The 15,799-nt window shown below is 34.2% G+C and overlaps 1 protein-coding gene across 1 annotated transcript in view; it reads left to right on the top strand.

Annotated features, from left to right (window-relative positions):
• The first annotated feature begins 1,946 nt into the window (after positions 1-1,946).
• CDKL5 (cyclin dependent kinase like 5) overlaps positions 1,947-15,799 on the top strand; it is a 107,563-nt gene continuing 93,710 nt past the window's right edge. Inside the window, exons 1-2 of the mRNA XM_052663614.1 lie at positions 1,947-2,010; positions 4,494-4,528. Coding sequence (XP_052519574.1) covers positions 1,947-2,010; positions 4,494-4,528 — 99 coding nt within the window. The remainder of the gene's footprint in view (positions 2,011-4,493; positions 4,529-15,799) is intronic.

Genomic DNA, 15,799 nt, shown 5'->3' with positions numbered 1-15,799 from the left:
ATTTGTATATATTACAAAAGGATCACATAAGTCTGTTTATCATCCATCACCACACATAGTTAGGTATTCTTTCTTGTGAAGAACACTTAAGATTTAGTGTAGTCGCTCAGTTGTGTCCGACTCTTTGCGATCCCCTGGACTGTAGGCCACCAGGCTCCTCTGTCCATGGGATTCTCCAGACAAAAATACTGGAGTGGGTTGCCATTTCCTTCTCCAGGGGATCTTCCCAACCCAGGGATCGAACCTGGGTCTTCCATATCACGGGCAGATGCTTTACCCTCTGAGCCACCAGGGAAGCCCAAGATTTACTCTTAGCCACTTTCAAATATACAGTAGAGTATTATTAACCATAGTCACCATGTTGTACATTGCATCCCTAGGACTTGCTCATTTTATAACCAGAAAATTTGTAGCTTTGGATCACCACTCATCTTGTCATTTCTTAAAATAAGAGGATTGTTTTATGTAACCACCTTACTATTGTCAAAAAAAAATTATAATTGATACAGTATTATCTAATCTGTGGGCTTCCCTTGTGGTTCAGCTGGTAAAGAATTCACCTGCAATGTGGGAGACCTGGCTTCGCTCCCTGGGTTGGGAAGATCCCCTGGAGAAGGGAAAGGCTACCCACTGCAGTATTCTGGCCTGGAGAATTCCATGGATTACAGTCCATGGGGTTGCAAAGAGTTGGACACGACTGAGCGACTTTCACTTCACTATCTAATCTGTAGACTTTTAAGTTTTATCATTTACCCTTTATAGCAAAAAAATATTTTTTCTTGTCTAGCATCCAGTCCAAGATCATGCATTATATTTAGTTATCATGACTCTTAATCTTCTTTTCTGGAACAGTTGCTTAGTCGTTTCTTATGTTTCATGACATAGACATTTTTAAAGAATACAGGCCAGTTATTGAGTAGAATATTCCTCAGTTTGGGCTTGTCTGTTGCTGCCTATGGTTAGATTCATGTTTTACCCTTTTAGAAGAATGTATGTGTATATGTAATTTACATACACATTTATATCTATTTCTTTATCTCTCTATATTAATAACTGACCTTACATGATTAACTCTTAATTCCAAGCTTTCCCAATTTTCATATTTGTAACTTCCTTTATGAGAATGAGACGAAACCCACATTATCCACAGTATGTTTACTTATTTGCTTAATTCTAGAATATACATAAAGAAGTTTCACATCTCTGTAAAAAATAACTGAGTGTAATATTTGTTTATATTTCTTTTTTTGTTTGTTTGTTTATATTTCTTTAACTCAAGGAAAGTATGTAGTTAAAATACTGTTTTCAAAAGTTGTGTGTGTGTGCTCACTTGCTCAGTAATGTCTGACTCTGCGACCCCATGGACTGTAGTCCACCAGGATCCTCTGTCCATGGAATTCTCCTGGCAAGAATACTGGAGTGGATTGCCATTTCCTCCTCCAGGGGATCTTCCCAACCCAGGAATCGAACTCACATCTCCTGCTTTGGCAGTGTATTCTTTACCACTAAGCCACCTGGGAACCCCTTTCAAAAGTTGCCTGGGGTTAATTCTTTTCCCTGCCCGGGCTCGTTCAGTGCAGTTATAGTATTCATTTCAAATATAGTTAAGTACATTTTTTTAATTGTGTTTCATTTTGGGTACTTCCCTCCTACTATTATTATTATTAGTAGTAGTAGCATATGAAACAACGTGGTTTTAAAAGAACTGTACGAAAAGATTGGATAGGTTATTAGAGTACTGAGAAATAAAATTTATGACTTTTAATTGTGTTTGTTTTTTCAGGAAATCATTTAATAATTCACATTAGGACAAATATGTGAAAGTTCCTGCCAACCTGTGAATATTTCTTCCTTCGGACATTTTTTGTTCTACTTACTGTACAACTTTCTTAGAAGTTCTTTGATGCCATGTTCTGTGGCTTGCATCTAAAGAGGAGTTTGTCTTCATGAAGATTCCTAACATTGGTAATGTGATGAATAAATTTGAGATCCTTGGGGTTGTAGGTGAAGGTAAGTTTAACATTCTTTGAGGTTTTGAGCAATGTGCAATTATATCTACCACCAAAAAAGTTATTAATTCAAATTCTATTATGTCAGCTAGAGTTATTTTGACTAACTCAAAATTTATATAAGTTAAATTTTACTTAATGCATGAGAAATAAATGAATAAATAACTTCTATTTGTCTATGAGAATGACAAACCACATTTTATAAATTCTGAGCCTCACGATTTGGTCATATTTTAACATCTCTGAAATCAGGATGTGTGTTACAATCAGTAGCATGTCATGGTTTAATTGGCAGAACTTTTTCTTTCCTAGTAGTACATAAAATAATACTTATAATCAATGACATCATCAATCTGATGAAATATGGTAATTTGTTTTTTCATAAATCTTCCTAATTCCTTTTTTTGTAATTTTTGCTCTTAACGATAACTTTTTGTGGAGATTTTGATAAATGATTCTTTTAATAGTATAAGTTATTATAATTATGATTTCTTTATATCTTTAAAGCATTGTTACAAAAGTTTTGGTATTTCAGAATTTTCAAGTGTATTTTGAATTTCAAAAGAAGTTTTACAATTTACCTATGTCAACAGCATAGTTCTGGATTTTAATATTAAGTTGTTAAATCCTTTTCAAATAACTAGAAACAATTAAAATATTGTGTAATCATTACGTATTTGCTTCAAGATGTGAAGTTTGAAGACAAAAAAAAAAGGATTCTTTTTTCTTCACCTAGCTCCTTTTCGTCTTTTTCATTGGTATTCATTATGTAGATAAAATTCATTCTCAATGTCTTATTTACTATTAATTTTATAATACCTGATTTATTACTGTTTTTCAAAAGTGTTATATAGACTTATGCTGTAAAAATACTCACTGGAGAAGGTCAGCTCCTTGGATGTAACAGAGTTGGAATGTTTCAGATTCTGGGCCTAAGTTTTTCTGCATCATGACCTTTTTCTTAGTATGCCTATAGGTGATCCTCTTCTCAGGGATTAGCTTAGATTAACTACAACTACCAGTTGTTATTGTTGTTTTTCAGTTGCTCAGTCATGTCTGACTCTTTGCAACCCTCTGGACTGCAGCATGCCAGGCTTCCCTGTCCTTCACCATCTCCCAGAGTTTGCTCAGACTCATGTCCATTTAGTTGATGATACCATCCAACCATTTCATCCTCTGTCATCCTCTTCTCCTCCTGCCCTAAATCTTTCCCACCCTCAGGGTCTACAACTACCAGACTGGCATATAAATCAAAATATGTTAGTTTCAAGTTGTAGTCAGAACCATCATTGCTATTTTTTTTTTCTTTGTAAACTACCTCAGATGCTTCTTGGCTATGAAATACATATACATTAAGGAAATTAAAAGCTGTCAAGCAAACTCTACATCCCTGCAGCCTAAACAGTGCATTTTCACCCCATGGAAAAACTAACATGGGCAGTTAAATGAGGATTGGATGATTGCCTAGTGATTGTGGAGTTGAATTGGATGGCTATAATGGCTGGTTTCATCCTAACTGTGATAATAAGATTCATCCATCTCGACCAATTGAAGGATACTTATTCTGATTCCCCAGTCTCTGTTGCAGACACATTTTCCAATTTCATTTCCCTGAAGTCCTCTTCTCAGACGCAAACACAGGCTTTGCCTGTCTGTAAACATCAATCATTTCTACAAACTTCAGTTATTGTATATTACATTTTGATTCTCCTGATTAGATTTTTTCACATTATAACTTTTGCCTCAATTTCCTTGCTGTCAACCCTGTGTTCTGGGTTTAAGGAAATAGTTTATTGGCTGATTAATAGGATAAGTAACCCAAAAGGTAGTGATGTGTCTCATTTGAAATATATCAAATAAAATGGGAGTACTTAGCTACAGATGATCAGAGATCCTTGGACTACTTATGCTGGTGCCATTGAACTTAGTATTTATGGCAAAAATGTAGCAACTCCTACTAGTTATTAATTGGAATGCTGAGATGAGACCTGTACTATTTTGCGAGTCAGAGAAGACATTCTAGTATCCTAGAAGAGAATTTAATTGTCTCCTACGAGAGAGAACATATTTGATAGGCTCCATGCTTGAGCCTACCCTTGTGAAACCATTAGCTCTTAAGTGTTGAATTCCCTAGAATCTTTTGAGGTAATTTTAATTTACTCTTAAAGTTATTAGGTCCAAAGTGCATCTCTAGAAATTTTTCAACATCTCAAGTAAAATTTTCCTTAAAAAGAAAAACATTAAAAAGTACATGCTTGTTGGGGAAATGAGTTGCTTATACTCTTGGTTTATAAAAAATATATGATAAATGTTCATGCTTTCTTTGTATATGGCTCATTCCATTATCACTGCAGAATATTATCATTTTAGGAATCACTGTTATTCCATATTTTGATAGCCACTGTAAATATAATAGAACTTTGATTTTTCCAAGAGCTGTACTTTGTATACGTGTCCCTAATTGTTCACTTCTTTTTATTATAGGAGCCTATGGAGTTGTACTTAAATGCAGGCATAAGGCAAGTACATGGTTTTTAAAAAGAAAATATCTGTGTATGTTTAACATTTTTGAAACTAATGTAGTATTCTGTGCATGTGGGCATATAATTAAAAATGTCTGTCTATGATGATGGTGATGCTTAAAGAAGAATTAATATGAGAACCTGAAAAAAGAGACCGCTTTGGGTAAGCTTTATCATGATTGGATAGTCATTAGTTCTTTATACTCATGCGCTATTTTTTTCAACTGACCTATATGTAGATGGAAAGCTGCCTAATGGGAAGAGAGAAAAGGTGGTAGAGAAGAAATCAAAGTAGTGGCAGATTTAATTTATGTCAAGAACTAAAGAGCAAGGAGGAGTTTCATGCAGTCAATATTTTTCTTGTAGAACCAATAATTTAAGATTGTTTATTGGGTCAGAATCCAGATTTTGAAGGGTAGTGGATAGGTGTTTGGTTATGAAATAGGGCTTGAAGTAATAGTGTATGATTATGACTCTTAGCTGTTGTTGGTCACCCTTGAACAGCTTTGAAATGAATCTTATTGTATAGATTATTTGACTATGGTTAATAATCACCAGTTATTCAGGGAGGTTATTTCAAGATTCCACAGGTGTTGCTGTATTGAGCATGTTTTACTCAGAGATTACCTTTAACCTGGCAAGTGTTGAAGCTGTAACAATTTCAAATATTAGGTTAAATGTTTTTCTTAGCTAGTCTGAATGTTAATATCCGGCCTCATACTATTTTGTGCATAATTTGTTAAGACCAAGGTTTAAATTTTTTTGGTATTTTATAGTGATATGATTCATGTTTGAGATGAGCTTAGCAGTTTAGTCTCAGCCATTTAAACTCAAATCTGTGACAACACACATAAAGATGATGTAATTTTTATGTTTGCTTTTTCTTCCCTACTGTACAAAATATTACTTAACATTTTGAATTTAAGGCTTCATGACAACTGATGTATTTTGGATTTTACATCACATATCTCTTTAATTCAAAGAATTTTCTATTCTTGAAATTTGGTATTTGAATTATGTTATGTTGATAATAGTTATCTTAAGACCTCTGCCAGTAAATCTTAAAAAAATTATTTGAATACTATTAGCTCTTGATTCAGGATGATTAAGAATTTAAAATAATAAATATAGTCAAAATAAATTTAGCCCCTTAAATTTCTAATTAAGAAATATCACTGCAGTTTGAAATTAAACAAATAGAAAGCTGTCTAGTGAAGTGCTATGCTTTTAGGGAGGTGCCTTGAGTTAAATTTAGGAAGCCTTAAAAATATTCTTGGATAGATACTACTCAAGGTTATTAGTGTCCAAATTAAATTTGAGTCTTTCTTGAACATAATACTCCTTTTTGTATACTGTGGCTCTGTTGATACAGCATAGCCAAGGGATGCTTCAGTTCTTAGTCTTACTCCTTGAATTTTAAAACCCAGGGATTTCTGATACATAATGGCACATCTTCCAACAGTATTTTCTCTCAGTTGTTACACTTCTTCCTGTGACCTTTCTCCCTATACTTTCATCTAATTTACTCATTTGTTAAGACATGGTTGTTAACTGTACCTGGTTCTCATATGCACACTATTAGTGCTGGCAAGATGGACTCAGAGTGAGACTGGATGAGAACTAGTGTCACTGCTCTCAGGAAACCACCTCTAAATGTGAACTCTGATTCCTTTGTCCATGTGCAGGGCATTTTGAGTTCTAAGGATGAATAACCCATAGTTTTCTTGCTCTTGTATGTCTTGGTCTGTCTGAAGAGTTAGAAGAAGTGCATATTTTTTTAAAAAAAACACGCATGTGAGATTGCTGCAAATGAGATTGCATCTTAAAAAAAAAAATACTTCTTTTTACTGCCCTTCACTAAATGAGGGGCTCGCAGACCAGCTTTCTGAGTATTGTTTCTTCCTTTCATGCACCAAAAAATATACCACTGGATAGAAAATTTGAAGCATAAATTAGTGTCTATCTCAGAGTCATATAGAATTTTTTCTAGAATTTACAGTTGTTTAATCATTAGACTTGTTATAGTATACCCTTGTTTCAGCTAGAATCAGTCCTTCAAATCTTTGCCCAGCTATCCAAAAATAAAAGATTTGATGCTTCTGATAAGATTTACCCTTTCGGATCAAACAAATGGATATCTATGAAATCTCACAGTATAGTTTAAAAAAAAAAAAGGATATAAACCTCTGTTTGGTGCCTATTATGTATAAAGTGATCACGCGCATATATTTTCCATACTTTCAAAGTTTTTAATAAAATGCTTATAAAAATGTATAAACCAGGTTCGCTGTGATTACTTACACAGGTATGTGTGATTGCTTGTGCATAAATTGGATCTCTTTTTGAGAAGCTTGGCTATGGTTGTATGTATAGTTAAATAATTTCTAGTGTATGGTGTATTTCAACAAGTATGAAAGAAATCACTGTTTTAATCTGTGTTCTGTGCAAGAAATTTAGAGGTCATGTTTATAAACAGATATATCTTGTCTTTTGTGAACATAATATGATATTGGGCTTTTCCAGGCCAAAGATCAGTTCTTAATTTACTGAAATAAATGCTACCCAATTAAAAAAGAAAAATGTAATTGTACCCTCTTTTTGACAGCTTCTGTTATCTTTATATGAACACTCTTAGCAATGACTGTTAAGCTGTTTATGGGGATTTATGATTTTACTCGCATTTGGAAAAAGTTCTGACCTGGACCTTTACCATACAAATGTGTGTTGCTTATTTTCTTTTTATTTGTGTGTCTGCTTTAAAGTGCCCAAGAGAGGGGAGGTATGTTTTAGAGCACAGTTTTCTTCACAGAAGCCCCAGGAGGTCATCTTCATAACAAAGTGGGGAGAATGGAATGGAGTTGAAATAGGGAGATGTGATTAGAACTTGAGGCAAGAGAGAGGATAGAGAGAGCTGGAGATTGATGCTAATCCAGTCTAGGACACGGAAGTGCTGATTCATGTAGTTCATTTCCTATGGCTAAAGTTGACTTATGAGAAGTTTTTGTTTGTTTTGAAGTAGTAGGTGTATATACTCTTGAATAACTAGTTATAAAAGCTGTGAATAATCCAGTATTGGGGTACTGTAAGTATTAAATGATAAACTTGACTTAAATTAGAGAAAGTAAAAGTGAAGTCGCTTAGTCATGTTCCACTCTGTGACCCCATGGACTGTAGCATGCCAGGCTCCTTCATCCATGGAATTTTCTAGGCAAGGGTACTGGAGTGGGTTGCCATTTCCTTCTCCAGGGGATCTTCCTGACCCAGGGATCAAACCCAGGTCACCCGCACTGCAAGTAGACACTTTACCATCTGAGCCACCAGGGAACCAAAAAGGAAAGACACTGAAGAGAGCTTTTGCAGAGTAGCGGGTCCCTGCAGAGAGATTAAAGGTGATCCCAAGGATTGGTGGTGAACTGGAAAAGCATTGGTATTGTTTTACCTGACTGGAAAACTTAGAAAGGGTGTATAAGTTTGAAGGGAAAGGTGAGTTTGGCTTTCATAATAAAGAATAAAATGTCAGCAGAGTACCAAACCTGATATTAGTAAATACCACATATTGAGCATCTACCGTATGTGGTAGGTAGGCAATCTGTTTGATGTTTTACATTTAATCCCCACAACCCCCACTCTCCATCCCTACTTTATAAATGAGAAAACTGAGTCAGAGAGAGGCTGGGTAATAGAGCTAAGATTATGCAGCTAACAAGTGGCAAAAACCAGGGTTTGATCTGACTCCAGAAATAGCTTCCTTGTGCCTGGGATGAAACTGAAATGATATGAGCCTTCCAAGAGGGAGCGCAGAGCAGAGTAAAAGACATGTTTAAATGATCTTACTGAAAGAAGAAGGAGTAGACCTCTTGCAAGCAAGGAAAAAATATTTTTTTAAAGTGGGATTCACTAATAGTATAAAAATCTCATAAAAAGATCCACGATGATAAGGATTGAGGGGTGAGAAAATCCATTTCATTTAACAATGCCATTTATTAATGACTTCTCTAAGTCAAATGATACATTAATGCCAAATAGCAAGAGGTTAAGGAGAGAGTAGATAGAGAAGATCTGGATTGCATCATTCTTCTCTTGTGAGAGTTCAGAAATTGAGATTGAGAGTAGTAGGAAGAATAGATTTGATTAAATATTTTCTAGTTAGGAATATCCATATTTCCCCTACTGAAAGGCATTCTTTGGATATTTGTTATTGCTTAATAGTCGTAAATTTACCTTTTTTTATAAGCCTTGATTTTTAGCAAGCAATATGTATTTTTGAATCAGTGATTCCATTTTTCTTTTTCACATTAATTTTGTTTTTATATCAAAAAGCTGATTACATTTTTTAGAAATCAAACTGTTTTAAGATGCTTGAGGAAAAGTCAATGAACCATTATCAATTTAACAAATTATTTATAGTTGCCATCTAAAACCATAGTTATTCTCTACTGGAACAAAATTAAATTTTTTCAGGTTTTTTCCCCACATTAAATAAAGCAAATGCTTTTTTTTAATTTTTAGTCAACCATGAGAAACAGAATATAGGGGATTAATTATGTTAATTACTTTGTCATTTTATTCCTCCTTACTTAAATAAAAGTAACATGTGGGTTCTTGCTTTTGTGTGCAAAATTTCGAGCATTTGAAGAAGATTATAGAGAGACTTGGGATTTTTCAGAAGGATTATAAGCAGCTGGAAATATTTCAGTATTAATTGATTATTTTGTCATAATTTTTAAAAATAATTGTACTCTGAAATCATGTGAATTTACTGCGGGTTATGAAGATTAATGAGATGTCAGTGTTAAACTGGACTTCAGGTCAGGAACAAAAATAGCAGGAATCATTGATGGGGGAAAACATCTGCCTCTTCTTACAGAGGCACTCATGTAGAACAGATACTTCTGTGTGGTTTCCTTTCTTAACCGGCTTTTTGTTGTTGATCCAGTTAATTGTAGAACAGTCTCTGGAACAGGACAAAAGTGTCATCAAAATTGTACTTCTTTGTACTATAATATTTTGCATTTTCAATTCTGCTAGTCTATTGATAAAAAAAATTACCCATGTTTCTGTCGTCTTATTTTTAGTAAAACAAATAATGACTCGTGTCAATTTCCAGATGAGTCTGACATTATGGAAACAGAATCTGAGGCTTTTGTAGGTTTCCTGGCTGCATTTATCCTTTTCATCCTAATCTGGATTTTGTTTTTTGTTTGCTCTTAGTAAATGAAATAAGAGAATGGTCATATTGGAACTAGCCCTACTACTGGCCCTGTAGACATTGTCTACACAGAAGACTTTACCTCATTCATCCTTCTTATAGTAACTCAGTTCCTAAATGCTCATCCCTCCTCCCATCCACAGCCCCCCAATCTAGAGGATGAGTTGGCTGGAGCACAAGGTAGACTTTAAAGTTCCCTCTTCTGCCAGTCATAAAAACATAATTATTCCCTTCTGTAAGAGAACATTCTTTCTGTACCTTCTTAAGATGAGTAATTTCATTAGTCTTTGATAAATGTTTATGCTTAAGGGATTTAACTGGTTCTTTAATGTGACTTTAAAGCTTCAGGGACCAAAAAATGAGTGTCAGTCATTTTTCTACACAAGCCCAAAATATATAGACATTGGCAGTATAAGAAAAGTAGCTGATCAACAAATGCCCATATAGTGGATACTTTTAAATAGTTCGTCATAACTCTTGATGAGTTGTTGGAATCAGTAACTTGAAAATAGTGCATGGGAATCTATTTTTATATAAAAATAATCTACCCCTGAATATTAGAAGCTATAGTTCATATGCTACAGTGCTTTTGAGCTTTACTATTTTTTAATTTAAAGGTTAAAAAAAAAGGTTTGTTCCCTATGTTAAAGTATTTTAATTAAAAAAAAAAAAGCTTTCTACTTCTACTTAAAGCACTGTGTTCAAGGCATGATATTGTAAAGTAAAATTCAACCAAATATCTTTTTAGGAAAAATCTATTGAGTGCCTGTGGGCCAAACCTGGCCTGCCACTTATTTTATGGAACCTAGCCACACTCATTCACTTACGTTTTTTCTATGGATGCTTTTGCACTAAAATGACAGAGCAGTTTCAACAGAGACCATATGACATACAAAGTCTAAAATAGTGTATTTATTTTGTGACCCTTCCTGAACAGAAGTTTGCTGACTGTCATGCTGAGCAAGCCCTAACTAGGAGAATACAGTGGAAGCAGAACAGTGGCCTCAGTGGGCCAACAATCTCCATTTCTGTTTGTCTCTTTGCCCTTGGTGCTCTTGGAGTCTGAGGAATAGAGTTAATAAAGTGTGGAACTTCCACTGAAAATTATTTTTCCCTTGAGCTGAGCTTGAGTAAATCTTTTGGCTGGTTAAGTAGGAAGTTTTATATTGGTTCCCTCTTTCATGATCAAGTATCAGAATGGAGAATTGGACTTTCTAGGAACTGGGCATACAGAGACACATGCAGTCTCTTCACTCTGACTGTTTCATCACTGGCCTGAATAGCTCTCTTTTCATTCAGAGGTGAATACAAAGAAGAAAACAGTCTTCACCAAGACTATGAAAGGTAACTTGAGTTCATGAGACGGACATTCTCACAAATATGAAGAGGAAAATTCTTTACAGGCAAAGAAAATTGAGATAACTTCCTAATATTGTATAATTCAAGTGACCATAAATGAGAAGAAGCAATAGTAATAATCTGTTTCAAGTATCTCTTAACTTCCAGGCGTTGTGCTGGGCTTGGTGTTTTATTTTCATTACTCTTTAGATCCTCATAACAGCTATAAAAGTTAGAAAGAATTACCTTCCTTTAAAATGGAGGAAACTGATGCTAAAATATGTTAATTTCCTAAAAACCATGCAAGTTAGTAAGTGCTTGAGCCAGGAAGTAAACCACATAGGCCCTTATATTTTTTAATTGACGTACAGTTGATTTACAGTGTTGTGGCCTTTTTAAAAATGGAAGTAAAATTCACATAATATAAAACCAACCATTTTAAAGTGCACAGCTCAGTAGCATTCAGTATATTCACAATATCGTACAATCACTACCTCTATCAAGTTTCAAAACACTTTATCACCCCCTAGAAAAACTCTATACCCATTAAGTACTCACTGTTTCTCACTTTCTCTGTCTTTGGCAAACATGAATCTGCTTTCTGTCTCTACAGATTTACCTATTCTGGATATTTTATATAAAGGGAATCACATACAATTTGTGGCCATTTGAATTTGACTTCTTTCACTTAGTGTAATGTTTTTGAGATTCATCCGTGTAGCCTGTATCATTACTTCATTCCTTTTTTTTATGACTGAGTAATATTCCGTTGTGTGGCCATACCACATTTTGTTTATCCATTTATCTGTAGATGAACGTTTAGGTTGTTTTCACCTTTTGATTATTGTGAATAGTGTTGCTGTGAACTTTTGTGATTGAGTTTTGTTTGAGTTTTGTTTGGTTTTCAGTTCTTTGGGGTTATATACCAAGAAGTGAAAATGCTAGGTAATATGAGAATTCTGTGTTTAACATTTTTGAGGAATCGCATAACTTTTCTACAGTGGCTATACCACTTTACATTTCTGCCAGCACTGTACAAAGGTCCCAGTTTCTCCACATCTTCACCAATACGTGTTTCCTTACTACTATTATTATTTTTACTGCAGCCATCCTAGTCTATAGTGGTGTCATATTATGGTTTTGATTTGCATGACACTAATGATTAGTGATGTTGGACATCTTTTCATGTGCTCTTGGCTATTTGTAAGTCTTTGGAGAAAAGTCACGTCCTTGGCCCATTTTTGATTAGGTTATTTCAACCATTTGTTGAAAGGACTTCTGTCTCCATTGGATTGTCACTGCTTATTTATCAAAGATCAGCTGTGTTTGTGTTGAGTCTGTTTTTGGGATCTGTGTTTTGTTTCATTGATCTATATGTCTATTCTTCACCAATATTATACTGTCTTGATTTACTGCAGCTTTACAGTAAGTCTTAAAGTCAGGTGGTGTCAGTCTTTCAATTTCGTTGTTCTTTTTCAGTATTGTATTGGCTATGCCAGGTCTTTTTCCTTTCTGTATTATCTTTTAAATCAGTTTGTGGATATCCACAAAATAGCTTGCTTGGACTGGGATCTCATTAAATCTGTAGGTTGAGTTGAGAATTGACATCTTAACAATATTGTGTCTTCTAATCAATGAGTACAGAATATCTCTGCATTTTTCTCATTTTAATTTTTCAACAGTTTTTTACATGCATATCTTATAATTGTTTTGTTAGATTTATTGCTAAGTATTTTTTTCTTTTGGTGATGATATAGATGGTATAGTTTTTAATTTTTTAAAAAACATTATTTTTGGCTGTGCTAGGTTTTTGCTGCACTCAAGCTTTCTCTAGTTCTGATGAGCAGGGGCTACCCTTTGTTATGGTGCACAGGCTTCTCGTTGTGGTGGGTTCTCTTGTTGGGAGCACAGGCTCTAGGCTTGAGAGCTCATTAATTGTGGCTTGCAGCCCCTAGAGTGTGTACTCTGTTGGTGTGGTGCACGGGCTTTAGTTGTCCACGGCATGTGGAATCTTCCTGGGCCAGGGATCAAACTTGTGTCCCCTGCATTAGCAGGCAGATTCTTATCCACTGTACCACCAAGGAAGTCCTGTTTTTAGTTTTTAAATTCCAGTTCATTGCTAGTATATAGGAAAGCAATTGACTTTGTATATTAGCTTTGTATCATATGAACTTGCTAGAATTGCTTATTAGTTTCAGTGTTATTTTTTTTGGGGGGGGGCAGGTAGATTCTTTGGGATTTTCTTCATAATCAGTCATGTCATCTGCAAACAAAATAGTTTTCTTTCTTCTTTCCCAATCTGTATACCTTTTATTTCCTTTACTTGTTTTGTATTAGTTATGAATTCCAGTACAGTGTTTAATACAAATGGTGAGAAGAGACATTCTTGTCTTTTTCTGAGCTTAGTGGGAAGGCATGCAGTTTCTCACCATTAAATATGATGTTTTTAGCTTGTAGGTTTGTTTTAGATGTCCTTTATCAAGTTGAGGAAGTTCTCTCTAAGATTGCTAAGAGTATGTATCCTGAATGGATATTGGGTTTTGTCAAATGCTTTTCTACATCATTTGATATAATCATGTAGTTTGACTTTCATCTGCTGATTATGAATTAATTTTAGGATGTTGAACCAGCCTTGCACATCTGAGATAAATCCCATTTGGTTGAGATGTGTATTTCTTTTTGTACATTGCTGAATTTGATTTGATAATATTGGTTGCAGATTTCTATGTCTAGTCCATGTGTGTGAAAGTGAAAGTTGCTCAGTCCTGTCTGACTCTTTGCGACCCCATGGACTATACAGTCCATGGAATTCTCCAGGCCAGAATACTGGAGTGGGTAGCTGTTCCCTTCTCCAGGGGGTCTTCCCAACCCAGGGATTGAACACAGGTCTCCCACATTGCAGGCAGATTCTTTACCAGCTGAGCCACAAGGGAAGCCCCTAGTTCATATAATTTGCCTTTTAATGTCTTTATCTGGTTTCAGGATTGGTAATACCCTAATGTGGCCTCATAGAGTTCTCTTTGAAGTATTTTTCTACTTTTGTTTTCTGGAAGAGATCGTAGAGAATTTCTTCCTTTCTTAGATATAGGCCTATTCACATCATCTATTATTTTTCCTTGTATAAATGTTGATAGTTTGTTTTTTTCAAGGAATTGGTTCACTTATCTAAGTTATCAAAAATGTAGGCATAGATTTATGTATAATATTCCTTTATTATCCTTTTAATGTCCATGTGATTTGTAATGATGACTCTTCTTTCATTTCTGTTATTAATAATTTGTTGTCTTCTCTCTTTTTTTTCTTGGTTATCTTGTCAAAGGTTTATCAATTTTATCAGTGTTTTCAAAGAACCATCTATTGTCTCCACTCGTTTTTCACTGTTGAGTTCCTGTTTTCAATTTTGATTACTGCTGTAATTTTTACTGTTCTACTCTCTTATTCATTTGCTTTAGTCTTAAGTTGTCCTTCTTTGCCTTATTTCCTAAGGTAGAAGTGTAGGTTATCGATTTTAAGCCTGTGTTCTTTTAGAATATATGTGTATAATACTATAAACTTTTCTCTAAGGCCTGCTTTTGCTGCATTATATAGATTTTGATTTTCATTTAGTTAAAAATATTTAAAAAATCCTCTTTAGATTTCTTCTTTGACCTATGTATATTTAGAAGTGTATTGTTTAATAGTTAAATATTTTGAGATTTTCCAGCTATCTATTTGTTACTGATTTCTAGTTTAATTCCATTGTGCTGTGAGAGTATACTCTGTATGATTTTTATTCTTTGAATTTTGTGAAGTTGTGTTTTGTGGTGCAGAATTTGGTCTATATTGATGAATATTCCATGTGACTTGAGAATAATATATATTCTGCTGTTGTTGGATGAAGTGTTACATAAATAGCAGGTAGATCTGGTTGATTGATGGTACTGTTCAATTCACCTATCTTTATTCATTTTTTTCTTTATTTTTGGCCTGCTAGATCTGTCAGTTACCTAATGGGGATGTTGAAGTATCCAACTATAATAGTGGATTTATTTCTCTTTGCAGTTCTGTCTTTTGCATCATATATTTTGATGCTTGTTTGGTGCATACATATTAAGGATTGTTGTGCCTTCTTGGAGAGTATATCATTTTCTAATGTCCCTCTTTATCCTGTTAATTTTTCTTGTTCTAAAGCCTTTGTCTAAAACTGATACAGCTACTTCAGCTTTCTTTTGATTAATACTACAATAACAGGGTATATCTTTCTTCACCCTTTTGCTTTTAACCTAGATGTATCTTTGTATTTAATATGAGTTTTAAAAATCTACTCTGACAGTCTCTTTTAATTGGTGTATTTTGGTCATTCACATTTAAAGTGAGTATTTTATATATATATATATATATATATATATATACTTGGATTAATATGAACCATGTTTATTACTTTTCTATTTGTTATACTCCTTTTTCTAAAGTCACTAATTGGTCCCCTTTTTCTTCCTTCCCTGATTTCAGTTGACCATTTTGTATGATTCTACTTTATCTCCTCTCAGCATATACAGTATATTTCTTTTTAAAAGGGTTTTTAGTTGTTACTCTAGAGTTAACAGTGTATATTTACAACTTGTCTAAGTCTACTGTCAGATAACTCTTTATCTGCTTTTCAGATAGTAGAGGTACCTTTCATTTTACATATCCATTTGCTATAATCAGCAAATACACTATTACTCTGATTACTTAGAGGA

Source organism: Budorcas taxicolor, chromosome X (genome assembly GCF_023091745.1).
Source record: "Budorcas taxicolor isolate Tak-1 chromosome X, Takin1.1, whole genome shotgun sequence".
Taxonomy (NCBI): Eukaryota; Metazoa; Chordata; class Mammalia; order Artiodactyla; family Bovidae; genus Budorcas; species Budorcas taxicolor.
The sequence above is the reverse complement of the archived record's forward strand: the minus strand, read 5'-3'. Positions and strand labels throughout refer to the sequence as shown.